General features: G+C 39.9%; 1 protein-coding gene across 1 annotated transcript in view; it reads left to right on the top strand.

The window, feature by feature from the left end:
- Window positions 1-26,456, top strand: part of LOC132985197 (1-phosphatidylinositol 4,5-bisphosphate phosphodiesterase beta-4-like) — a 66,621-nt gene that overhangs the window by 35,803 nt on the left and 4,362 nt on the right. Inside the window, exons 5-39 of the mRNA XM_061052442.1 lie at window positions 2,503-2,583; window positions 3,004-3,063; window positions 5,490-5,633; window positions 8,698-8,777; window positions 8,955-9,008; window positions 9,236-9,317; window positions 9,431-9,531; window positions 9,981-10,038; window positions 10,913-11,021; window positions 11,394-11,604; window positions 11,871-11,964; window positions 12,171-12,250; window positions 12,381-12,465; window positions 12,567-12,657; window positions 12,752-12,847; window positions 13,449-13,597; window positions 13,818-13,913; window positions 14,052-14,202; window positions 14,398-14,482; window positions 15,603-15,727; window positions 16,608-16,659; window positions 17,280-17,382; window positions 17,602-17,766; window positions 19,693-19,897; window positions 20,779-20,867; window positions 21,041-21,197; window positions 21,289-21,338; window positions 21,613-21,678; window positions 22,297-22,412; window positions 22,597-22,672; window positions 22,844-23,019; window positions 23,178-23,279; window positions 23,423-23,480; window positions 24,010-24,096; window positions 24,700-24,736. Of these exons, the coding sequence (XP_060908425.1) occupies window positions 2,503-2,583; window positions 3,004-3,063; window positions 5,490-5,633; window positions 8,698-8,777; window positions 8,955-9,008; window positions 9,236-9,317; window positions 9,431-9,531; window positions 9,981-10,038; window positions 10,913-11,021; window positions 11,394-11,604; window positions 11,871-11,964; window positions 12,171-12,250; window positions 12,381-12,465; window positions 12,567-12,657; window positions 12,752-12,847; window positions 13,449-13,597; window positions 13,818-13,913; window positions 14,052-14,202; window positions 14,398-14,482; window positions 15,603-15,727; window positions 16,608-16,659; window positions 17,280-17,382; window positions 17,602-17,766; window positions 19,693-19,897; window positions 20,779-20,867; window positions 21,041-21,197; window positions 21,289-21,338; window positions 21,613-21,678; window positions 22,297-22,412; window positions 22,597-22,672; window positions 22,844-23,019; window positions 23,178-23,279; window positions 23,423-23,480; window positions 24,010-24,096; window positions 24,700-24,736 (3,571 nt within the window). The remainder of the gene's footprint in view (window positions 1-2,502; window positions 2,584-3,003; window positions 3,064-5,489; window positions 5,634-8,697; window positions 8,778-8,954; window positions 9,009-9,235; window positions 9,318-9,430; window positions 9,532-9,980; window positions 10,039-10,912; window positions 11,022-11,393; window positions 11,605-11,870; window positions 11,965-12,170; window positions 12,251-12,380; window positions 12,466-12,566; window positions 12,658-12,751; window positions 12,848-13,448; window positions 13,598-13,817; window positions 13,914-14,051; window positions 14,203-14,397; window positions 14,483-15,602; window positions 15,728-16,607; window positions 16,660-17,279; window positions 17,383-17,601; window positions 17,767-19,692; window positions 19,898-20,778; window positions 20,868-21,040; window positions 21,198-21,288; window positions 21,339-21,612; window positions 21,679-22,296; window positions 22,413-22,596; window positions 22,673-22,843; window positions 23,020-23,177; window positions 23,280-23,422; window positions 23,481-24,009; window positions 24,097-24,699; window positions 24,737-26,456) is intronic.

Raw genomic sequence — 26,456 nt, 5'->3', positions numbered from 1 at the left:
TTCTGTTCTAAAGAGAGATATTTCAGATGTTTAAGATAAGATAAGATATACTTTATTCATCCCAGCAGGGAAATTTAGGTGTTCCAGCAGCCAGCATACATACAAACACACAACACAACACATATAGACATACATATCCCACCCATACAAAAAAACATGAGCCCACAATACAGTTTGATGTATGACATATGCAACTCAGGCTAAAGTTTAAAAGTTTAAATGTCTTCTGTCCGTACTTAAAGGGGAGTCGTTATAAAAATGATTGTCACCTATGGGACATTTCCAAAGGCAAGTAGGTCAGAGGTCAATACGGCATGAGGCCCTCAGTGATCAGTCAAGTTAACAGCCAAAAGACTTCCTGTGGATGTGTGTGTGTGTGTGTGTGTGTGTGTGTGTGTATGCTGTATATATATATATATATATATATATATATATATATGCGTGTATGTGGAAGGGGGAAGCCGTCTCACTGATTAGAAATCAATCACTGAGATCTAGCGGATGGTTTGTTTCCATGGGGACTAAACAGCCTCTTATTGACAGACTGTTGATGAGGGTAGAGAGAAAACCACATTTGAAGAATTGTTAACAAAGTGGAAATTACATATAAATCTGAGACAACCTTCTTTCCATTTGATCCATATTTAAGTTTTAAACACCTGTGGTTATACACATGCACAAAAAATATTGTTATTGTTTTGTTTTATATATATATATAAACTAAAAAGATGGAAAACTGGAAGTTGTCTTACCATTGATGACAGTGTAATTATTTGTGACTGTGCGATTCCAAATTAGGTATAAAATACAATGGGTAAAAACAAATATATATATCCCGTCAGGACCCAAAATCAGTTCACAACTTTGGTGTGGTGATATCGACCGAGTTATTTAGAAAGAGTCACCTAGCGAATGCATCTGTAATTTACAAGATATATATTTAAGTTGACTGTAAGGGAAATATGAGCCTATTATACATGCAGTGTGCGGGTTCTGCACTCCTCTTCATACATATGTAAGAAATAAACAGATTAAATGTGACAAATATTAAAAGGACATGAAAAATAGGAAACAGGATAAGACATTTAGCTAAAGCACCAGTAACAAAAAATATGACATAAAGTTAATGAGAACAAGATAAGAAAAGAAGAGAATTAAATAATACATAAAATTGAGTTCTCTCTGTCATTTACTGATAAACACGAGATGGTCTGAAGTGTCAGTGACATGACGTGCAACACATGTTACTTGACTCAACCTAAAGGAATAGTTAGTTCAGTATTTTTGAGGTGGGGTTGTATGAGGTACTTGTCAATATGAATTATCTTAGCTACAGCAGATGCCTTAAAGGAGTATCTATCCCTGTAATATAGAGACCTGCTGACATGGTTACTCAAATCAATATTTGCCTTAAATGCATGCTTGTTAGACAAAATCACATTTACTTTATGCTCTCTGAAGGGTCTTTATTTCATATTTGTAAACATTATCTGTTTTTTTGTTGTTGTTTTTTTTTTTACAAGTTTAAAAGCTCATTGTTATGGACAGGACAAGAAAAGAGAGGGATCAACAGACACATATCCACACACATGCTGAGCTACACTTGACCATAAATGGGGAGAGGACCACCATATTCATGCTTTGGACCCATCCAAACCATCCATAGATGGTTGGATCTTCAGCTAATTGTTCCCTTGTGTGTGGAAAGGCTGAGTGTTCCCATAAACCTTTTAGCTTTACAAGAACAAGCCGTCTGTGAGTGTAATACTAGCCTGCTGTACGTTTTTAACAGTCAGGACTCATTTGGGACCATCTCTTTCACGGAGTCCTCTTTCTCGATGTGCAGCTGAAGCCTCTGTCAGGTTTGATTCAGATGAAAGCAAGTCAAGCTTTTAACGGCGCTTACAGAAGTCTCAATGTATCCTAAATGGAAATAGGATTGTTTAATTGCTTTTAATGACGGTTTAAGATTACATGATAGAACCAAATAGCTTGCTGTCTCAGTCCTATTCACACAGGAGGCAATATCCTTAATTAATAATAAATAATGTGTGTGAGTGTGTCAGGCTCTTCCCCTTAAAACAATAACACACTAACACTTTGATACAGTCATTCATCAGGGCAAATACAACCTTGAGCAGATGAGTGAATTATATATTCTATATATATTATATATTTTTGGTTAAGATAAGCTATAGCGGTGTTTAAATTAATCGTTTCTACAATGCACCGTGATATGTGATGAATCGCGATATTGAATTGAATCAAATCAAATCAGTGACAGGAACATGGTAATTGGATCGAGCGTGAGACCAGTGAAGATGCACAGCCATAAAAAGCTGGCTGCTGTTAGTATATTCCTGTTCATGCGTCAATGAGTACATTGAGTGAGCTCTGTGTGTGTTTAACAGGGTGGCTGTTTAATGTCTCTCCGTGTCAAAAGAACCTGTGAATGAAAAGAATGATGAAGCCTGCTCTCATATATTTTTCCCTCCTCTACAGGACCCGTTCATGTTTGAGCCCAACTGTCAGATGAGAGTAGACGAGTTTGGCTTCTTCATCACCTGGAAGAGTGAGGGGAAGGTAAAACCTCACACTCTGCTTTTTACAGGAATATATCTGTCTAAGAAAGAATAAGTTGTCTTATCTTTGTTGTTGTTGTCTCTGCTTATCTCGTGCGATGTCGTAGGACACTGCAGACTGTCACATTGTGAATCAAACTCCTTTATTGAACCAATTGAACAGCTGATCTGACATCAATATACAGAGGATGTGTATATGACTTGAAACTTTATTATGAGAAATAGATAGTCAATGATAGTTTATCATAATGTCTAATGTAAAAACCTGAAATCACAGAAATGATTGCAGAATCATTCGCTGTGACTCTACTGTTTCATAATGTCTTCCTCCATCTCTCACTCCACCTGTGGTCATTTCCTCCACACCTTCTTTTCTATCTCTTGTTGGGAAATAAATCTTTTCTCCTTATGGTTTTTACAGGAAGGCCAGGTTCTTGAGTGTTCCCTCATCAACAGCATTCGAGTTGGTGCTGTCCCAAAGGTGAGACCTCAGGGAAACACAATGTCCTCACAATATTCACACTCACCAACCCATCTCTCCTATCATTCAGTGGCTCACTTCCACATTCAGACACTTAAGTTATGCTTTACCGAGCCAAGGCAATGTGACTTCTTCTATTGACTGACTGTTCTGGGACTCTCACTGCAGGGCTTCTCTTTACCAACTCACAAGGAACTAGAAGAACATAAACCTGATATATTTAATTAACTTGCTACATTACTATATTTTTTCACCGCAGCTTTCAACCAATCAGTTATTTTTTAGCTGATACCACGCTAGACACAAATGCAAATCTGGTGTTGTTCCTTGCATATGAAATATTAAATATTGACAGTGTCAGTGATATTGTAGTATTTTGCAACATGCAAATAAATGCAAAAGTAAATGCTCTTTGGGAATGCCTGCCTCTAATTGGGATGCAAGTCAGTTAAAGTCAGCAGGCTGACAGGAGACACTTGTGTACACAGCGCAGTGAGCACACAGAGATTACCATGTTGTGTATGTAATGTTGACAGCAGGAGGTGGTCTGTTTGCACGGTGCAGACGTGTGTGTATGTACATGTGTAAGGGCACGTACACAGATACTGCAGCCTGATAGCAGCTCCTCCTGTTTGTTCAAAGGCTCTCTGCTGTCCTGTAAGTAGCAAACTAAGAGGAACTGATAGCAGGGCTTCTCCTCAGAGGCTAACTCGGTTACACAAGCCCCCAGAGCTGTTTCACGTAATCCAATGAGCTGGGAGAGATGAATTGTATTGGATGATTGCTGGCTGAGGCATTGAGACGGGAGAGCCTGTTGCCTGTTGCTGTTAATTCAATTGTACAACAAAAGTACTTTACTGTCTTGTGTGGTGATGATGATGGTGGCAGATTGACTGCTGTTTTTTTGTTTTCTTCACTGATTGAACAGGGGATTGTAGTTGTGTCGGACTGAACTGTAATGATGATTGTAGAATATAATCAGGGTGATGTAAATGTCACATTTCTACTATGTTGTGTCTTAGAAAGCCAAAGTGATTTTTGTTGTATTTATTGTTTTATGACATTTTAGAAATTATAAAAGTGAGAAATGTAAGGTGATTGCTGGAGGAAAGTAGGGGGGGGAAAAGCAATAAGCCATGATTCATGTCATTAATAAATTTGAATTACCAATTATATGGTCCCAAAGACTTACTGTAATAAAAGAGGTTAATGTTGCTGTCCTTTATTTTTACCCATCATTAGATAGAAGGGTAAACCTGCAAAGCGGTGGGAACAAACCAGATATTATTAGCTAATGCTAGCACTAGCTTTGTTAGCAATGTCCATCCTTAATTAAAAGTAACTGTGATATTTATTCTAATGCTAATTTTGGCTTTACAAAATATCCTGACAAAAAATGAGCATCTGATAAAATGTCTTTAAGTCCAATCCTATTATGAACACAGCATTTATCTGTTTATGACTTTGAAAGACACGTTAGCCCACCCTAAAGCATACCCTATTTCATGTTACTTTTCTTTTTACTTTTTCAGACCATGTTTGATTAAATGCAAAAAATAATGATAGTTAACTTGTAATTGTATTATTAAACGCATTATTCCTCCATGTAGATTTTACTTGTATGCCTCCTAAATTGACAATTGGCACTTATCAATTTGGACGTGAGCGGAGGGTACGCTCAAATCCCACGCCAGGTCTCAGTTCGTGTACGCACGTTTTCAACTCAGTGTGGACTTGCGCTGCAGCGAATCTGTCAGTGTCGGAGAATAATTAGATCACACTATAACAGTGCTTGTTAAGACGGATAGATAGAGGTTCACAGATTTACTGTTAGATAAGATATCTAAAATGTATTTTATATTACGCTCCACCTCAAACAATCTCTGTTTAATAAAATTGTTTAATCAATTTACTTTACAGATTAAAGATTAGAGAGGCTGCTTTCGGTAATTACATGTTAAACGTTCATGCGCACAGGAATATCGCTGCAGAAAATACTGAGACAAATGAAAACAGAAAAACTAAAAACAGTTAATTTAAAAGGACAGAAAAACTTCCAGAGGATACTAAATACAACTTTTAGCCTCTGAAATATGAAATATTTAAGAATACAGAACATCAACATTAGATCATAACTAATCGGTATGTCCGGAGATTTAAATAATAAATACGCTGATATGCCACTTCATGTGACATAATAACGAATAAAGAAATCCGGGGGCTGTAAGACAGAGTCAGGACCTTCTTGTGTTTGGAAAATAGGCTAATCAGATGAGAAGTGCACATCTGCACTGGTTTCTACACCAGATTGGTAAGTGAGGGCTACTGTCTCAGACTATCGAACATGTTTAGAATGTACAATAATGTGAACGACTACTTTCCGACAGGGTCCCTTTTAAACTGTCTCGCTTCCTTTTATTTTGCAGGACCCCAAGATCTTGTCGTCATTTGAGACCATTGGAAAAACCGAGGCAGACTTGGAGGGCTGCATCATCTGCATCTGCAGCGGCACAGACCTGGTCAACCTCAGCTTCATGTTCATGGTGGCAGAGAATCCAGACACAGCAAGGGTAAAAAACACGCATGCATTGTTGTTTTTACAGATCTCTACTTTAATACTTATGACTGAGGATGTGAAATGTCACAATAATACTGTTGACGTGCAGTCCTTGAAAGTGTTGTTTCAGTTTGATTCATATTTTGAATCAGTATTGTATATCTTCATATACTAGCATCCTTTGTTGTCTTATCAATGCTCTCTGCATGCGCTCAAAGCAAGATGCAGAAGCTGCCTGCTGGCTTCCAATTAATCAAGACACTTTTTACAGATGGCATTTTGACTCATATCCATGATGGTTAGGAAACATATGTGGTCCAGAAACCAGAAAGTCTTCTGAGCATCTGTAGTACATTCTTTGTTCATTCAACATTTCCACATGACATAAAGGCTAATAGAACACAGCAGATATTTGATTCACAGACGAAGCAAATTGCCAGGTGAATGGTTCATATGCCGTCTCCCACACACAGCAGATCTGGCCTTGGTTCACTGATAAATAGACACATTTGGAATGAGTCATTTTTCTCTGTCTCACCCATTTGCTTTCTCCCTCAGTTCTTCCTGCACTCTTGCTTTTACAGTTATTTTCTAATCATTTTTGTCTTTCTTTTTGTATCTCTCTCGCTCTGTCTCTCTCTCTCTTTTGTCTTTTTGTTTCTCTTCCCGCTCATTAAGGAAAAAGCTCTTGGGCAAATCTGACTGCCTTATGGAGTAAAGAAACCTCTCCATCTTTATCGCCTTCTCTATCAGTTTCTTTCTATCTATATTTTTTAAGGCACAAATAGATGGCACCTCCACTGCCTTCTTTCTTCTTTAACATGCAGACTTTATTAATGCTGACCCCTGCTGGCATACATCCAAACATTGTACTAACCATCCATATTCCACAATACACAAATGTATCTGCAGATGAAATGTCAGTTTCCTGGAGCTGCATTGATCCATATTTAAAGACTGAACATACTAAGAAACAATAAAAAATATCACAGAGTCATTGGTGGCATGATGAAAATGCTACATTAAGAGAATTAAAGCCTGTGTTGGGGTTTCTTCTTCAAAGCAGAATGTTGGGGTTTTATTTAATTCAATTTCAACAATTCTTATAAAAAGACAGAAACAAATAATATAACTTTTTGGTTTCCTCTGTGGCACAAAGCCTATTTGTTCCTGATGAAGATATTAATCTTGAATAATTAGTCACAAAAATGGGCTTCATTTTACAAGGAAAAGTGTTTTCCTTAAACAGCTGGGCACTGCACATTTTCTAAAACAGTACTCACTTGTTTGGGACTATTTATAGTTGAGATTAATACACATTTCATACAATAGTAAGCATTTACTGCAGCAGGATGTTGTGTGTGGGATTGACTCAAAATAGTCTGAAATGCCGCTGTTCATGATAATAGAAGGATCAATAATGTGGCTCATTGACATGCTTTTAATAGTTTGGAATATTACTGGCCTTATATTTTGATATTGTTGCAAAGCTTGAGGAAAAAAACAAACATAATCTGGGAGGAGGAGTAGAAAACAGTCAAAGTGAGATAGATTTTTCTAGCGACAGGTCCAGTGCTGCACAAAGACTTAACAGTTATTAAATGTCATGGAGTAATTTGACAGCTTATAGTGAGTGATTCTTTATCAGACTCTTGTCAGTCCAGGATTAATACATTGAGATACCTCTCGATTTACCTAGTCCTTCACAGGATTTGTCCAATATTGTTTTTAATATTAGTTTTTTTCTATTTATTGCAGAAGAATATGATTATTGCACGCCGCACGCATGCAAGAGTAACCAATAGATCCACTGAGTTTAATGGGGTCTTACATAATCCCATCCCTTACTGGAGATTTCCCCACCATCTCTTTTACCTTCTACACAATATGTCATGGACAATAGTTTGCCTGTGAAGGTGATTGAAGTGCTGTGAAAAGTAAAAACACACAGCTATAATAATACAAATCAAGCACAATGCTAGCCTTGAGGAATTAATTGGTTATGTAATGCATTCAGTGTTGTTGGATCTGAAGAAAAAATGTCTTCATTTCAAAAACATAACCAGTTTCAAACCAGATTGAACTGAAAATGATTTTTCTTGGCACCAGTGTTAGTGTTTATGTGTTTCCCATGAGGGGATGTTTTTGTGGTGCTGGATGTTTTAAATGATGTTGGCACTCCAGGGAGTTCACTGCTGCAGGGCTGCCAATGATATCATACAACAGCCTTTCAACACAGAGCCCAAACAGACACATAGATTCAGGTACACATACACAATTTAAAATGCATTTATTCTGTCCCCTCACTCTCTCTATCACACACACACACACACACACACACACTGACACACATACACACTCAAACACACCATGACACCATCAGCACCTCACAGCATGCAGGTGGCCCTAAGTAGCAGACCTCGGGAGATGACAGGGTTATTTACATCAGCCGACACACAGTCACAAACACACACACACACACACACACACACACACACACACACACACCCACATATGTTCCTGTTCTTCCTGGTCGCCACATGTCCAAACAGACATCCCCTGCTGCTCCTGTTATCTAGTTAATGTTTTAATACTTATGTCAGAAGAACAATTGCTACATAGGAGAAAGTCATATAGAGATGGAAAGTAAGAAGGGTCAAAAATGTTCAGATTGTTATCCTCAATGATGTTTTTGTTGATGAAGAGATCAGTGTGTTCACGTAGAGCGACAAGGTCTTCTCTCTGACTGTTTGTTTAATGTCACTGTTTGTAGCCTTGCTACAGCCCTCGGAGTTCATCATTGACATTGTATGTTTTCATGTGCGTGTGTGTGTGTTTGTGTGTGTGTGTGTGTGTGTGTGTGTGTGTGTGTGTGGGGGGGGGTGTTGCTCTCTAGGCATTTCCCCACTGGTGTGTTTGTTTGTGTGTGTAACAGACAGTCCATTTGCTTGTGTTAATTTCCCAGAAGACACCCATTTCGATACACAATCTTACCCTCTTGGATGCAGTGTTTGTGTGGTCTGTAGTCAATGTGTTGGCAGAGTGTGCATTCAATCCTTGTTGTTGTTTATTGGCAGAAATGGATAGAGGGTCTGAGGTCAGTGATACACAACTTTAAGGCCAACAACGTCTGTCCAATGACCTGCCTGAAGAAACAGTGAGTGCAGTTAATAGAACTCTCCAAGTTAACCTTAATTATTTAGATTCTGTGCCTGGAAAAGTGAAGTAATACTTTAAGTTTTCTCTCAAATGCATGTCATAAATTCTTGTAAGAAATCGACCCTTTTTCTAATCTTTGCCGCTCTCTGTGTTTTCATTTCCTCCTCTCATTTAGTTGGATGAGAATGTGCTTCCTGACTAATGTGAATGGCAAGATTCCTGTAAGAGGGTAAGAATACATTTAAAGGCGTATTAGGTAGATGTGAAAAAAAAAAAGATATATTGAGTTATGGAATATTAGAGATGATTTCTCTACTGATATAGGTAATTTGCTTTTTTCAATATAGCACAATATACTGAACACTTTTATTGTGAAAAATGTCATAACTCAAGATTGTTGCCAATTGATGGCCCTTAAACAACCAATGTGCCAACATATTTGTCTTCCTTTTACAGCATTACTCGAACATTTGCATCAGGAAAGACAGAGAAGGGGATTTTTCAGGCTCTGAAGGATCTTGGCCTCCCGAGTGGAAAGGTCAAACAAAGTTGACGTTAGACTGTTGCAGTCAGATAGAGCATGCATGTCACATTAATCTATAGTTGTATTGCCCTTGTGTTAATGAACATGGGCTTGTTTATCTTCCACAGAATGATGAGATCGAACCAGAAGATTTCCCCTTTGACATGTTCTACATGCTCACACAAAAGATCTGCCCTCGTACAGACATGGAGGAACTCTTCAAGAAGATGTGAGATTCCTTTTTTTAACATGTTCCCTTCTTATTTGTCGATGTTACCGATATTGTAGTAACTCAAAGTTAGGACAAAATAAATCCTCCAAATAATTAACTTAACAGTAGATCCCTTGCATTTTAGTATAACCATTTTACCCTGCGCCTCAATAAAGCAATGATATTCACTTTAAAATCTTCCCTCAGTTTGAGCTACTGCATCATGTTGAAATAATCTGGACAAATATTTCTGCGCCTGCTGCACTAACTAATGTCTGAACAGCCTAACCTGCTTTGACAATAAAACATGATATGAAAATCAAGATTAACATATTATTACTAAAAGTGTAACGTTTAAGTCTGATGCCCTTTTAAAGACTGCTTTCTAATTTTAACAGAATGAATGACTGTGAGGATGTTTATTTAAAGAAGCATAACTTTTTGTTTTCTAATTAATTCCTTTGCAGCAATGGGAACAAAACTGATTATTTAACTGTAGACCAGTTAGTCAGCTTTCTGAATGAAGTAAGCTCTTTATCATTCATTAACTTCTCTGTGTATTTTGCTTGCCCCTGCCCTCTCTGCGACTCCTCTGCCTTACGCCCACTCCCTCCTCCTGCTCTGGTTAGAAGTTGCCTTCTAGCTGAACTGGACGTCAGCCACTTCTCATCAACCTTCAATAAATGAGAACTACTAACTTCCAGCCAGCTTGTGAGGGCAACTTCAACCAACTCCCCGATCCTGCATTCCCACCCTCGTCTTATTCCCCGGCTTGCCTCCCTGTGTCTGATTGGTGTTGCCATGGCAATGGGAGGGTAGAGGCTTTTTATCCTGTTGCTTCCTGCTGTCTGCGTCTGTTTTCTGTGGCTGTGCTCCTCTGTGTGGCTGAATACCTGCTTTGTCTCCCACTGCATGTGTGCTGCCTCATCACAGTCAAGACCAGCCAGTGGAGCCAAAGCTTTGGTTAGATGAATTCCCACCTGGCTGCATGAGTGGGCAGCCACATTGTAACAATGTTTTGATGCTGATTTGATTAAGTAGAACTGCCTTGAACCTCTCCAACACATACAACCTCTTTGCTTTTAAGCAAACACGTAATCATTGCACCTGTTAGTGTGGCTCTCAGTTTCTTGTCAACATCTTAGAATTTTTTGTTTGATACATTCTGCTTTTAATGAGGTAGTTTTTCAAAGTACTACATTGATATCCTTGAAAGCAATTCAAATAAGGAAAAAACAGTTTTTGAATTGAGCACCTTTGGCACCTTGTCCCTTGTTGCATTAAGCCGACCCCCTGTCCTTTGTGTCGATTCAAGCTGATTTGTTGCATCTCATTTGTTAGAAAGTAATTCGACGATATGTTCCTGTATCAACTTGTGTGTGCATGTGTTGCCCCTCAGAACCAGCGTGACCCCCGGTTAAATGAGATCCTGTTCCCATTCTACGACCCCAAGAGGGTGATGCAGATCATTGAGAAATACGAGAGAGATGAAGAGCTCAAGAAGAAAGGTAAAAGATGTGGAGGGAAACGAGAGGCTGGGAGTTACTTTAGACTGCACTGCCATCTGCCTGTGAACCTTTAAAACTACAGTGTCATATAAAATCACCGGCACAGTTGCACACCAGTGACAATTTATTTTCAGCATGCCTTTATTTCCTCTGATCATTACAATAGTTGCAGTAAGTGGTAGTGCTATTCTGTAATAAATCTAGCATACTTAGATCAATATCGGCAACCTTTCTTTAAAATTTGAATTTAATTCATGATTACAAGTTCTAATTCTAGTGATTACACTACTGCCTTCAGTCATAAGCAGTCATTCAGCTACTTTACTCTTAAACCCTCGGCCTTACTTTCACTCCTCGTTCTGTCTACTCCAGGCTGCATGTCCAGTGACGGCTTCTGCAGATACCTGATGTCAGATGAAAATGCTCCAGTTTTCTTGGACCGTTTGGAGCTGTACCAAGAAATGGACCAGCCGCTGGCCCACTACTTCATCAGTTCCTCCCACAACACATACCTGACAGGGCGACAATTTGGAGGAAAGTCTTCAGTGGAGATGTATCGCCAGGTTCTGCTATCTGGATCCAGGTACAAACAACAGTGTGTCATGGACTGTTGAGGTGGTGGATACTCGTGAAGGCAGACACATTAACACCCAACATAGAGCTGATCTTATTCTACACACACAATACATAAGGGTACATCATCAGCAGGTGTCTGCATGTGCAGAATCTGCTTTGTTAAAATGTGCTGCATGGACGGGAGATTCTTAATCTCAATGAGTTTTTTTCCTGGTGAAACATTTTTTAAATAAAAGTAAAACAAGGTTTATGTGTGTTTTTCCATCCTGTCAGATGTGTGGAGTTGGACTGCTGGGATGGAAAAGGAGAGGACCAGGAGCCCATCATCACTCACGGCAAGGCCATGTGCACAGACATCCTGTTCAAGGTAAATACACAAACACAACAGAGGAAGACTGCTTTCTTCTAGCTTTGGTTCAATATGACTGAATGAAGTATCACTGCCCTCTGCTGTTGAGAGTATGAAATGCACAAGTCTTGGTATGTTCCTAGTTCATTACCTTTCTTCTTCTTTTTCTTGCTTTCATGCTTCATCTTTATCTTTTGTTTCTTTCTTCTTCTCTGCCCCAACAGGATGTTATTCAAGCTATCAAGGAGACCGCATTTGTCACTTCAGATTACCCTGTTATTTTGTCTTTTGAAAACCATTGCAGGTCTGTATACAACTAGTTATTAGCAAGGGAGTGATGCGTTGTGATTTTGCAGTTGTCATTGTTCTTTACAGATATTAAAGAATAATGGACTGAAAAATATAAATCTCTGTTTTTGTGTTTATCTCACCAGTAAACCACAGCAGTACAAGATGGCCAAGTATTGTGAGGAGATCTTTGGGGATCTCCTCCTCAAACAGCCTCTGGAAAACTTCCCGGTAAGGACTCTCCTTTTTTTTCACAAGGTCTTTCAGAGTTGTTTGCATTTAGATGATTATCATTTATATTTGATGTTGTGATTTTTCTCTCCTTTGGGCAGATTGAGCCTGGGCGCCCTTTACCCTCTCCAAATGACCTCAAACGTAAAATCCTCATCAAAAACAAACGCTTAAAACCTGAGGTTGAACAGAGTAAGTACACAACTCACACTGACGACCTGATACATTCCTGTTCTTTTACGATTTATGTTTTTTAACAAGTCATGTGCGTGTCTGTGTCATACAGAACAGCTGGAGGCCTTTAAGAAACACATGGAGGCAGGAGAGACCAACACTACAGCCATCATCATGGGAGAGGAGACTCAAGAGGACACAGAGAATGGTCAGTTTAATGCAGGGTCATCAACTACATTTGTGCAAAGGCCACCTTTTTTCTTGACAGACACTGTGGTGGCCGGGCTTTATAATATTCTTGCACATAAGCCTGACAGCTGTTAAGCCCGATGTTCAGAAGTTGGTGTCGGTGGGGAATATGATTTCTCACATAAACCTAATGCAAGTATTTCAGCCTTGTTTTATTTTTATGTTTATTATTTAATCACCCACAATCATTTATATTCTGGGGGTCGGATGGGAAGCTTTGGGGGGCCTGATGTGGCCCGCAGGCCACCAGTTGATGATCACTGGTTTAATATTCAAACTGTTTGTAACTTTAGAACTCCCTGAAATTAGAGAGTAGTGAAGGAGTAGGGGTTTAATGATGACATGTACAGGACATGACACAAATACTCTTTCTAATTACATTTAATTTGATGTCATTATGATAACAATGTTTAAAGAAAAGACCCTTTCAAAATGGTGTATTGGTGCTCAGTTAGGTGAGATTACTTTGTAGCCGAACTTGACGCATCAATGAAAACATTTTCCTGGATGTGGAAAATCAGTGCTCTGGACTTCATGTGTTTTTGTGTTTGTTTGTGTAGGAGAAAAGGAGGCTGAGGATAAGGATCTGAATTCAGAGGCTCCCAGCATCCAATCAGAGGCACCCAGTGAGAAAGAGGCCAACAGCGTTTCTCAAAGTAACGCAGTCAGCACCGGGAAAGAAGAACAACGCACCAACAGTATCAAGAAGGTGTGTGTGTGTGTGTCTTTCCTTGAAATTGTTACAACACTGTTCCTTTTCACCTTTAATATTCTCTTAGTTTATGAATGATTTAGATTTTTTTGTTGTTTTATATTATAGGATCCTTTTTTGATCAATGATTATCATGGAAGAATGAAAGTGCTGACATTGATGCCAAGAGGCAACGTTTAAATTCAGGTCTGTGTGTGTTTTTTCTGTCTGTTTCCAGGTGCCAGATGATGATGTGACAGAGATATCAGAAGCCACAGAAGCAACAGATGCCACAGATATCTCAGAAGCATCTGACAAAGAAAATAACAAAAAGGCAAGGGCAAGACTGCAACTACATTTTTTTTTCCTTTACATCCAATGAATTACATCTTGGGAAAAGCATGATGTTTGGTTTATAAATCAGATACATTGAAGTGTCCTAAGAATGTATGATTGTACCTGTCCTGTGCAGGGTGGGGAAGGGGGAGAAGAGGAGAACGTTGAGGAGGCTCTGATAGCTCAGTACACGTATGTTGGAGCCACCACAAACATCCACCCATATCTGTCAGCCATGGTCAACTACGCACAGCCCATCAAGTTTCAGAGCTTCGACATGGCAGAGGGTAAGCTTCTCCGGTTCTTACTGTTTTGTCAATTTCACATTTGTTTTGACTGTGATCCTGAAAGATTATTGTTCATTAATACAAAGAATAAAAATCCATACGAAGGATGTTCAATGAATATTTCAGTCACACGTGTGGCTCTGGATTAAAACACAATGTCATAAACTCTTTTCTTCTCTCTTCCCTGTCTTTCAGAAAAGAACATCCACCATAACATGTCATCTTTTAACGAGTCTGTTGGTCTGGGTTACCTGAAGACCAATGCCATAGAGTTTGTCAAGTATCTTTTGAGCTCACAGTCACAGCTGTGCTGCATTTTTCTCACCATGTCATGAAAGGCCTTTTTATAGTATAGTATGTACCTATTAACCACCATGTGCCAAAGAAAATCTCTTTAAGTATTAAAGGATGATTAAGTTGACTGTTCCACACTACCAGAAACTTCAAACCTGCACTTGGGGGCAGAGGAAACTAATTGAGTTCACAACACTGAAATATCACAGTATAAGTTTGAGAAACTGTTGAATAACATTTTCAGCTGTAATTTAGCATCATTATCAGTCATTTGAGTTGCATGTTCTGTCATCACAGCAATTTCAAACCCAACATTTATTCTATTTTAGCTCTTTTTTGTCTCGCCTAAACCTGGGGGGGAATATTTGGCTTTTCAACAGCTACTACTATTCTATGATCATTTGCTGTTTGCAAACTGTGTCCTGATGCTAGTTTCTGCAAATAAGGTTGCCATCTGTCAAAAACAGATGCCTGTTGCATCCAAAACGACATTTAGAGAGCAATAATAGTGAACCAAAACAGTAAATATATAGATGAAGGCCAGAAGCTGAACAACAAACTGATACTTAAGACTTAAAGACGGGTGGAGTTGCTGAGTCAGGTGATATTTCTCTGTAGGTTCATCACTACGAGGAACGTCTTTCACATTGTAACATTGACCTCTGATACATTGTGATCTTGAAAGGAAAGATTATAGCTATTAATTAAAAACAGGAAACAGAAAGCCGTGTTCCTCACCTGAGTGGAGCTGTCTGATAAAGTCTGACTTTTAACTTAATGGATTGAGGTCACCTCAATAAGAGCTGATGGTGGGTCAGAGCTGATGTTTTTCAGACATATTTGTTGCAGCGCCGCTGTCGGAAATAACATGAGGCCTCTTGAGGCCGTTGTGCCTTTGGACTGTGTGACTTGGCCTGACACACGCACACTTTGACTCCCCCCCCCCCCCAATGGAACTACTTGACCCAGGCTGTTCACACTAAAAATAGTCCTGCAGTCTATTTACCACACATATACACACAAGCGCTCAAATGCATACTCACACGTGCTGGAACACAGATGCTCCCCCTCTCTCTTTTCATTTTTTTTCCTGAACTTCAGTGCAGCTACAACAAGCGTCAGATGAGCCGGATCTACCCCAAAGGAGGCCGGGTGGACTCCAGTAATTACATGCCTCAGATATTCTGGAACGCAGGCTGCCAGATGGTCTCACTCAACTTCCAGACCCCAGGTACCACAGCACCAAACACAGGACCTCTGACCTCTCACCCATACACCACACACAGCATGAACATATTACAAGCACATACAGATGTAAGCACCTGATCAACCCTCTAATTCAAAAAAGTACAGAAGATGAACTTGACCTCACATATTCAAATTAATTACAAATAAAGATCCTTTTTGAAATGATATGTTAGCTTAATGGGTCACATCAGCCAGATTACAACAAATCTTGTCATCTCACTGTAAATGACAGTGGAATCTAGTCATGCAAAATTTGTCAGATATCTTTTCATGGAACCTCCAACAAAAACCTTAGAAAATGTTGATGCTACCCAAGATTATCCCCGATTTTTTGTTGTAAATTTTTCGTAGAACTGTAAAGTTTGTGTTTTTCAAATTGGTCTTTTGAGAACTGTCCACATCAAACCCTGTGGTCTGGTTTGTTTTTGGTGAACTGAGCCTTTAAGCATCAACAATTTGTATGTCATTTTGTAGCATCCCTTGTCCCTTTTCTTGTTTTCTTGACACACCGACACACATTTTTTCAAAAAGTGTCAATGCCACACACAAACACACACACACACACACACACACACACACACACACACACACGTGCACACACGCACACACACACCAATACAGTGAGTGATGCCTGACAGCAGACAGCTGCTACCCCACGGCTGGAGGCAAAAGAAGACGGACCATATGGCCTGCTGGGAGCAGAGCATGTGCAATGCTTAGGGGAAAGTGGAAAAAAAGCAAAGAAGTACTTCCACAGAAAATGAAGCATAGGAAATGAATTGAACATTGAAAAAAAATATTTGATGTTTCTATAGGTAATGTGAGCAGCTGATTTCTGTGTCTCCTCTCGTTCTCTCTCTTAGATCTGTCCATGCAGCTGAATCAGGGAAAGTTTGAGTACAACGGCTCCTGCGGGTGAGAACAGCTCTTCACTTCTCTCACTCGCTCATTCTTTCCTATCCCTCCATTCTCCGCCCCTTTCTAAAGCTCATCAATTAAAGCATGTCACATCTCATTAGTGGTTGCCAGCAGCAACCATAGCTACTGTCTGCCCCGGGAGCCAGTGAGTGCTTCAGGGATGTGAGCTCCTCTTCGCCCGCCTCTAAAGTTCTCTGCAGTCATCTATCTCCTCCTCTCTCCATCACTGTCTCCGTCCCTCGGCTCTAATACTGTCCCTGAGGGCAGAGATTTCACTGCTAATGCTGGAAATCTCATATGTGGGAAGATCAGAGCTTTTGAAGACACCCATCATTACTAATGTCACTCTGCTGGGCCCGAGGTTAACACACACATACACACACACACACACACACACACACGGGCTCCCACACACAAAGCTGTAGTACCTTCCTGTTCCCAGTAGATTATAAAAGAGCTTAGTTTAAACTAAAATTCTCTGAAATCAAATGTTGTGCAGTTGATCTTATTAAATGTCCAACCCAAATAGTAAAATCCTATATTGTTTTTGAAAGGTAGATAGATTTTGCTGTGCACTCATTTTCTCCATTCATTTTCTGTGTTTGTGTGTGTTTCAGGTACCTGCTGAAGCCAGATTTCATGCGGCGGTCAGACAGGATGTTTGACCCTTTCTCAGAGACACCGGTGGATGGTGTTATTGCTGCAACCTGCAGCGTACAGGTGAGGTCATCCGACACTTCTGTCAAGCTCGTAATATTTCACTAAAAACAAAAAAACGTGATTTACTTTTAAACAAAGATTTTGCCTCATCACACTCATCTGTTTACTATTGGTGACTTGGCAATGCTGATGGTTCTTTGTTGTAACTCATACCTACAATGTCAAGATCCACTGTACACTTTTTTAATACTCATTGTTATGTCCTCTGTTCTTCTTCAGGTGTTTTCTGGACAGTTCTTGTCAGATAAGAAAATCGGTACATACGTTGAGGTCGACATGTACGGGCTGCCGACAGACACCATCAGGAAGGAGTTCCGTACACGCATGGTGATGAACAACGGCCTGAACCCAGCATACAACGAGGAACCCTTCGTCTTCAGAAAGGTAGGGAGAGAAGCGTGGACAGCAGTTGTTAGGTGACGTGTGATAACGGATACAGTGAGGTTAAATTAGTGAACCACATGCATACTTTCTGCATTGTGATGAAAGTTACAATATTTCCACAGTCAGATAAAAAGAAAAGGGACAGAGGACAGTCATGATTTGGTTTGGAAGAAATTATACAAGCTAGTCAGTGTTTCCCCTACCTTTATATTGGGGGGGCGGCCCACCCCCACCCCCCCTGAAGGTCAAGTAAAAAAAAAAGATTTTTTATTTTTTTTAAAAGATTTGTTTTTGGGCTTTTTGTGCCTTTATTGTAGAGATAGGATAATGGATACAGTCGGAAATCAGGGAAAGAAGTCATTTAAGGATACCTTTCCAATAGAAAAGGACAGCTGTCATTAAAAGTAACGCATGAACACCAAGATTCCTTCAAGTCGTTGTGTCGCCGTGTCGGCATGTCGGCTTGTCCCCACCCCCCCAACGCTGTAAACCTAGGGGAAACACTGCTACTTATTCGAGGAGAGAGGGGAACTATAGAGGGAAAAGAACAGAGAGCTTCCAAGAGGAAAGGGAGGACTGATACATTTAGCTAAAAGTAATGACTAATAAAAAAATATTTAAAAATGTATTTCGGGTCACAAGTAACATGAACCAAAGCGGGGCAAGACCATGAAGCCGTTTTTAGATTCCTTTTTGTGGTTTTAGGAGAGACAGAACAGCGGTAAACAAAGGGCAGCAAGAACAAAGGAACAATGTGGAGAAACAGAGAAAGAAACAATTAGTAATAGAGCAAGAGAAAAAAATGAGAAAGGAGGAGAGATATTGGAGATACAGAGCAAAGGAGAGAGAAAACCTTGTGTGTGTGTGTGTGTGTGTGTGTGTGTGTGTGTGTGTGTGTGTGTGTGTGTGTGTGTGTGTGTGTGTGTGTGTGTGTGTGTGTGTGTGTGTGTGTGTGTGTGTGTGTGTGTGTGTGTGTGTGTGTGTGTAATAGTGCTGCTCTCAGCAGAATGAGGAGTCTCTCAGCCATGACTGTGACTCCAGCTTCCTAATACACACCATCAATCACAGGCTGCCGCAGTGCTGCCCTGCTCACACACACACACACCACTATCAAAGAGGGGCATCACAAGCAGAGCTGCAGGCAAGATCAGTTTCTCATATCTACACACAAACGCCCCCCAAAACTGACACACCTTTACCATGCATGCACACATAACACTGTCAGAGCGGGAGGATGCACACCAGCAGCATACTTACAGATCTGCAAGGTTACGTTTACGTGACCACGTACACAAGTAGGAGCTTCCACCCATTCATCTCCAGTGAGTATTTTCTGGCCTTATCTCTTACCTTCCCCTCTCGTCTAGGAATTATTCATCCTCCTCTCTGCGTTCACTTATCTCCACACACAATGCCAGTTAAGAGTCTTTTTTCCAATGGTGTGAACATATAAGCTCATGCACAGACACCAGTTACACACACACACACTAACACACACACACACACATATATATGCAAGATACGCTCTGCTCCCTGTATACATACTAGCTAGGGAGATGGCTTTGTCAGAAGTAAGATATGCTGTGTGTTAGGTGCTATCTTGAATTTCCTGTATCACACTCAGACTGTCCCCTGATAGTGTCCTCTGCTGTGTCATCCTTGACCTTGTCCTCTATGATGCAGTTTCTTGTTTAGCTTAAAAATAAAAAACTGTTTACTGCAATGGAAGTAAAATAGTTTGTAGTTTACCTATTTCCACAAATGGAATGAGTCAAGGAGATGGTTGCACAGGGCTGATCCGACTCCTTCATTTCTGCCTTACTTTTTCTCCCCACACTGCCTTCTTCTTTCCGTTGCTCCATCTCATCTTTAACCATTATTCTGTGCTCCTCCCAACCCCTATTTCCATTCATCCCTCCCTCCCAGGTGATATTACCGGACCTGGCAGTACTGCGTATCGCAGTTTACGATGACAACAACAAGCTGATTGGCCAGCGCATCCTGCCTCTGGACGGCCTGCAGGCTGGCTACCGTCACATCTCGCTGAGGAACGAGGGTAACAAACCTCTGTCGTTGCCCACCGTCTTCTGCCAAATCATCCTCAAGACCTACGTGCCAGACGGATTTGGAGGTGAGGGGAACACGCACACTCAAATATGTGTTGATGCAATAGTTATAAAAATGAATGTGTGTTGCTTTACATGTGCTCCTCTGTGTTTATGTAGCACTACAGGTTTGTTTGATACTTTCTGACTTTGGCTGATAATAAAGTTGCTTAGCCTCAAGAAGGAAGAGAAAAAAATGCAACTCTTCCACACACTCTTACTCTCTGCCTCGGGTTAGTTTGAACATCCAGGGTAATGGCATGGTACAAATGATGATGGCAGTGTATCTGCAGTGTAAGACTGTTTAAAACACGCAGCAGCATACAAATGAGTTGGACAGTTGGATTTCTCATTAAATAAAGCCAAGAGGCTTGCACAGAGAAACCATTACTGTAACCATTAGCTTTCTTCTCTAAGATCTAACTTCCCTACCAGACATGCAGCACACTGAGCACAGTACTAGGAGCTCAAAATAAAACCCTTTCTTTCAAAAGTACAAGACTACTTTAAACAAGATTATAGCACAGTATGAGCCTACATCCTTCCCCAGAATAATGAGCCAGTTTTTCATCATGTAGGGGGATGGCCTTTGTGAAAGATCTTTATTAGGTCTAAATGTAACACGTTTTTTTACAACCTTTCATTTTGAACAAGTAAAAGAGGTATTGTTAACCCTCTTTAGACAAGACTCTAAAAAATAAATCCTCCCAGCTAATTTGTCATTAGTCTATACTATACAAGCAGAACTTATTGCATGTGTCTGTCTTAGGAGATTCAACCTGCTCAATGCCTCTATCTGATATTCCTGTCATTTACACATTGTGAAAACTACTGAACATAATTGGGATTTTGAAATGACTTTACTTAATTAACTAAAAAATAACTAAAAGTATTCAATTTTTTCCAGCATTTGTGGATGCACTATCAGACCCAAAGAAGTTCTTGACCATAGCAGAAAAGAGAGCAGACCAGATGAAGGCGCTGGGGATCGACACGGTACACATGACACACACACACACACACACACACACAAATGATGCTTTTCTTTGTACTGATAGAAACTCTTGTGGACAACCAGCATTAACACACTCCATACTGAGCTAAAAACTGCATTCATACAATAACCACAGTGTCCCTCTCCACCTAAAATGATGATTTCCATTTTGTAGAACGACATTGCAGATGTTCCCAGTGGAAGCTCTAAGAACGACAAGAAGGGAAAGGGTAAAGGAGACACTGTGAAGGCCAGTGTGACACCGCAAGCCAGCTCAGATATGGCTCAGACTTCTAACTCTTCCCAAAATAACACAGCAGAATCCAAGAAGGGTAAAGTCTGACTTATGTCATATACATTTTTTAAATGACATGTTAACGCTAATTAGACAGTTTTAAAATCCACTTTTCTCTGCCGTTTCAGATAATGCACTTGTGCCTAATGTCAGCATTGATGACTTAAAACAAATGAAGGTTGGTAACTTCACTCTGCAACAACTGTGTGACAGCTCTGTCTATGATTCAATGTGAAAATGTTTCATACAGCAGGATTAAATAAAAACCTTACAGTTTGAAAAAAAGATAAAACTGTAATCACCTTTAACTTCCATTATCGTCAAAAAAATACCTCAGAAGATACTGCACAGATGGAACTATTGTTCTATATACATATCATGAAGTGTTTGGATCTATCATGCTGCCCCAGTCTGTTGTTGTCGTTAATAAACATTCTTCTCTCCCTCTGCAGACGTACCTTAAACTGATTAAAAAGCAACAGAAGGAGCTGAACTCTTTAAAGAAGAAACACTCAAAGGTAGGGATTGTTTTCATGGTGAGCTTGTCTGATGCTAATGCAAACAGGCTGCTGCTTATTCTGAACAGTCATTGAAGCTCAAAGGGTCAAACACAGAGCGGGAGGAGGAGGGGGGGGGCTCCACCTTTCATCTTTCAGTGAACACTGCTTCATCACTGTATTCACACTCACAAAAAAACACATAATTTGTCTTACCAAACACGCACATAATTATTGTTTCATGAGAAATTAGACTTGCTAAAAGTGGCTTTGCCTTTGACCAGAGCTTTACACAGACCATGGTGGGGGCTCGCTCAGTCATAGTGGCTGATTAATAATCACATTGTTAAGTCCTATTGCATAACACATGTAGAATAATACCATGCAAGACTCATCTGTTGATCCAATGAAGGATGCTGCTGGCTCATTACTCATGTCAACAACAACACAACAACAACATATGACTGTTGTAAAATAGTCACAGTTGCATATTGCAGCTGCATGTTTAAATTCTTAAATCAGTTTAAGGACTGTCATATCTGTTCATAGACATGATTTGATTTTTCATCCAGGTTCAAACTGAACTTTCACCGTGTGAAAACATATTTGAGTGATACATGTTTTTGGATTTTTCAACAGGATCAAAATACAATGCAGAAATCTCACTGCACACAGGTGGACAAGATGGTGTCTGCACATGATAAGGAAAAGTCAACACTGGAGAAACTACTAGAGAAAGCCATCAAGAAACGAGGGTGAGTTAGAAAAAAATGTTCAGCATAATGCACGCTGTATTGTGTACTGGATCGTGATTAGTTCCCATTACCAAACATTAACCGTCCCTGTGCCTTTCGTTCTTTTCAGATTAAAGCACCATGACTAAATTTGACCTATAATCTCAAATTGTCACATGAATATGTTTTCATATTTTGCCCTCAGAGAAAACAACTGCCAAGAGCTGAAGAAGGAGACCGAGGATAAAATCCAAACGCTGGTCGCTGATCACAAAGTCAAGGTAACACAAAACTTCTTAACACTATCCATTAAACAACAACTTTAGCTTGATGCTAGGATGATGAGTGCTTAAACTGTGGAAAGCTGACTGAAGTGTGTACCTTTGGTGTGTGTGTGTGTGTGTGTGTGTGTGTGTGTGTGTGTGTGTGTGTGTGTGTGTGTGTGTGTTTAGGTAAAGGACATCACAGCACAGCACACAAAAGAGTGGTCAGAGCTGATCAGTAGTCACAGCAGTGAGGAGCAGGAGATGAAGGACAGCCACGTCACACAGCAGTGTGAACACCTCAAGAAACTTCTGGCAACTGTCCAGGAGCAGCAGACGATGCAGCTGAAACTTATCCATGAACGGTGAGACGCTCTCACACACACACACACACACACGCACACATTCTGATGTGTGCATATACACTCACTGTTCCCAGAACTGCTTCTAAAAGTATTACAGCTTTTGTAAAGGTTGTTTTTTTTAATCAAGATTCCTTTCCTTTCTTGTCCCACAACTTTAGGCAGAGCAAAGAGATGAGAGCCAACCAGGCCAAGATGTCCATGGAAAACAGTAAAGCCATCAGCCAGGACAAGAGCATCAAAAACAAGGCAGAGAGAGAAAGGTGGGTCATATATATCAGTAAATATATCAACATGTCAGTCATTTAAGGTTCTTCCTTTTTTTAACACCGTGGTTCTCTCTCTCTCTCTCTCTCTCTCTCTCTCTCTCTCTCTCTCTCTCTCTCTCTCTCTCTCTGCTGTTTAGGAGAGTGCGAGAGTTAAACTGCAGCAACACCAAGAAGTTCCTGGATGAGAGGAAGAGGGTATGTTATTTCAACTTAACGGATTTAAAACATTTAACTGTAAAAAAAAAAAATATACAAGTGCATAATGCATTATATCAAGAAAGATCTCCAAATAATATCTACATTCATTTTGATCTTGATATTTAGGAAATAAACTTGTTTTTTCTTTCTTGGTTACAATAACATCAGCCTGATTTATAAATGAAGCAACCATTCGAAAACTCTTTGAATATGGTTGCTGCTCAATAATAAGCATGATGAATTTGAAAAATTATGATATGGGGCGGCTGTGGCTCAGTGGTCGAGTCAGTTGTCTCTCCACCAGAAGGTCGGAGTTTGAACGTGTATGAATGTGTAGGTGTGACCTGCTTCGAGTAGTCAGAAGAAACCTACTATACCAGCTCAAGTACATGAGTAAACAATGCTTTCAGTGAACTCTGTCTTTATGAGTGTATTATGAGTTATGAATCAGGCCTTGAGTTTTGTGGTTAAACTCATTGAAGTTATGGAACAGTTATTGAATGGTCAGAATGTATTCTGTGTGCAGCTGGCCATGAAGCATCAGAAGGAGATGGAGCAGCTAGAGAAGAACCAGAAAGACCAGGTGGAGAAACTGGAGAAGTTCAACGAGCAGGTACACCACTCAATAACAGAAATGTCAGAACTTCACAGTTTATGTTTGAGATATTTTAGAAGTTAATCCAGATAACTGGAATCCATTTTGGCATTGGCAGACTGTAATTCTCCCATCTCCACAGCTGAACTGTCCAACTGCTTTTATGCTCCTTTGTGCTCCACTGGCTTCTCAACTGTACATGAAACTAGAGACTGGGGACTAGTGCAGCTCCCTGGCTGATGTGGTCTGGAGATAATGGCTACACTTTGTATCACTCATGATGTAAACTGTAATTAGTTCTAGTTTTGCAGGAAGTGTTCCATACAGTTGGCATTATTGTTGCCACAATGGACTCTTCAGAAAAATAACACTGGTCCCAAATACTAAACACTGAGGTCATATTCAAGAATGGAAAACTAGAAAACAAGAATCAACCTTTCTTTATACTGAAACATCTGCTTAACATGTTCTGAGTGTTAACAACAAAAAAGTAAAACTAGAAAGAAATATTTCATTTTGCATTTATATATGAAGGTCTCCATCTGTCCATTTTATTTTGCCATAAGTCACCCTGTGTTACCTGTCACATGTTTTTAATATAATTTGCTTTTTCCGGCACAGCTTTTGAAATCACACCATGCAAACAAACAGGTTCAAGGTAGGAATCTCCATCTCATTCAACACTACCTCTGATACCATCTGTCTGTCAGTGCATCACTAAGTGATCATTTTCCTCTTCTTTCTTTCAGTCATGTTCATCACTTTTTGCACTTAGCCTGTTAAAACCTGTATTCAAATGTCTACTATAATGAACAGTCTTGAGGTGATTCACCTCTGAGTAAAGCAGGGAAATAGTACACACCGAGCCACACGCTGAAATACAGAAAGAAAGTGATTCATTTGTCTTTGAAATCCCATTCCCATACTTGATTCTGCAGCTCTCAGGGTGTGAGCAGTGCCAACTAGCAGCTTGAGTCATTTATCACCATGACTCACCAGCTATTACTAAGCAGAAACAGCTAGCTCCCAACCTGCCCCACTGTGCTTTCTCTCCAGCTCAATATCATGAGGTTTCATAGTATGTGACAATGTCCCTCTGCAGGTATTGTGTGGTCAAAATTACTCATCTCTCCTGCTGAGCATAAGTTTGTGTTACCTGCAAACAAAAGCAAGGACATACACACAGCTGAGACTGAAGCAGGTTGTTCTTTTAGGGGCGAGAAGGATCACATTCAGAAGTTTAAAGAGATGTTCACATACCAGTATCAGAATCTGATACAGCCTAAAAGGAGTATCAGAGTCCTTGTAAGCAATTTTCAATTCAATTCAGTAAACTTATATAATAAGGAATACAATAAAAAAGATTATTAAAAGTAGTACAAATATTATTATTAATAATAATAATAATAATAATAATAATAAACAATAATGAAGACATGGTGCATGCACTACTATGCACTGATCAGATATGGTAATTTATGGCTCTACTGTGTCCAGTTGACTTGGCAGCAAGTTGTGTGAAGAAAAACTTGATTCAGGTGATTTATCTTTTGCGATAGCATACAACAACAAAGCAGTACAAGTGGAGAACAGAACTTTAGAAGTCTCAGTGACGCAGACATTGATGTGTTCCAAATGTCTTCTCCATGTAGATTTGTTATTTATTCATAGATGAATGTGCTGGTATTATTTATCAGTTCTAAATATTAAAAAGTGTTGTCAGGCACTCTTGATGTATTTGACCAATGGACTCAACTGGGCCAGGCCAAACCAGAGTATAGTACTCATATGACAGACATACAGGCTGAATCAATCAATCAATCAATCAATCAATTTTTATTTGTATAGCGTCAACTCATAACAAGTGTTATCTCGAGACACTTTACAAAAAGCAGGTAAAAGACCTTACGTATTGCTATGTTACATAAAGCAGGTAACTTACTTATTGCTATATTACAAAGATCCGGCCTATCCATCATGAGCACTTTAGCAAAGCAGCAAAAGTTACAGTGGTAAGAAAAAACTGCCTTATTAAAAGGCAGAAATCTTCGGCCGGATCCCCGGCTCATGACGAAACAGTCTTCACAGGCCTAGACTGCACCGGGCTTGGAAAGGGATAGGGGGAGAGATAGGATAAGATGCAGGAAGAGGGATAGGGAGCAAGGGGGTAAAGCAATGGTAAACAGCTGTCATTTTCTGTCTTTTGTTTTGCTCAGGTATTTAATGGTCTGTGTTGGTCCGTATATACATGTAGGCATCAGACAAGTAGAATAGTATTCATAGCTTTCACGTGACATCACACTCTTATGGAACCGCCCACTTGGAGGGCAAGAAAGACTCTCTACCACTGTACTGAGAAGTTACTGGTCTCAGTGACC

This window comes from Labrus mixtus, chromosome 12 (genome assembly GCF_963584025.1).
Source record: "Labrus mixtus chromosome 12, fLabMix1.1, whole genome shotgun sequence".
NCBI classification, from domain to species: Eukaryota; Metazoa; Chordata; class Actinopteri; order Labriformes; family Labridae; genus Labrus; species Labrus mixtus.
This window is presented reverse-complemented; position numbering and strand designations above follow the sequence as displayed.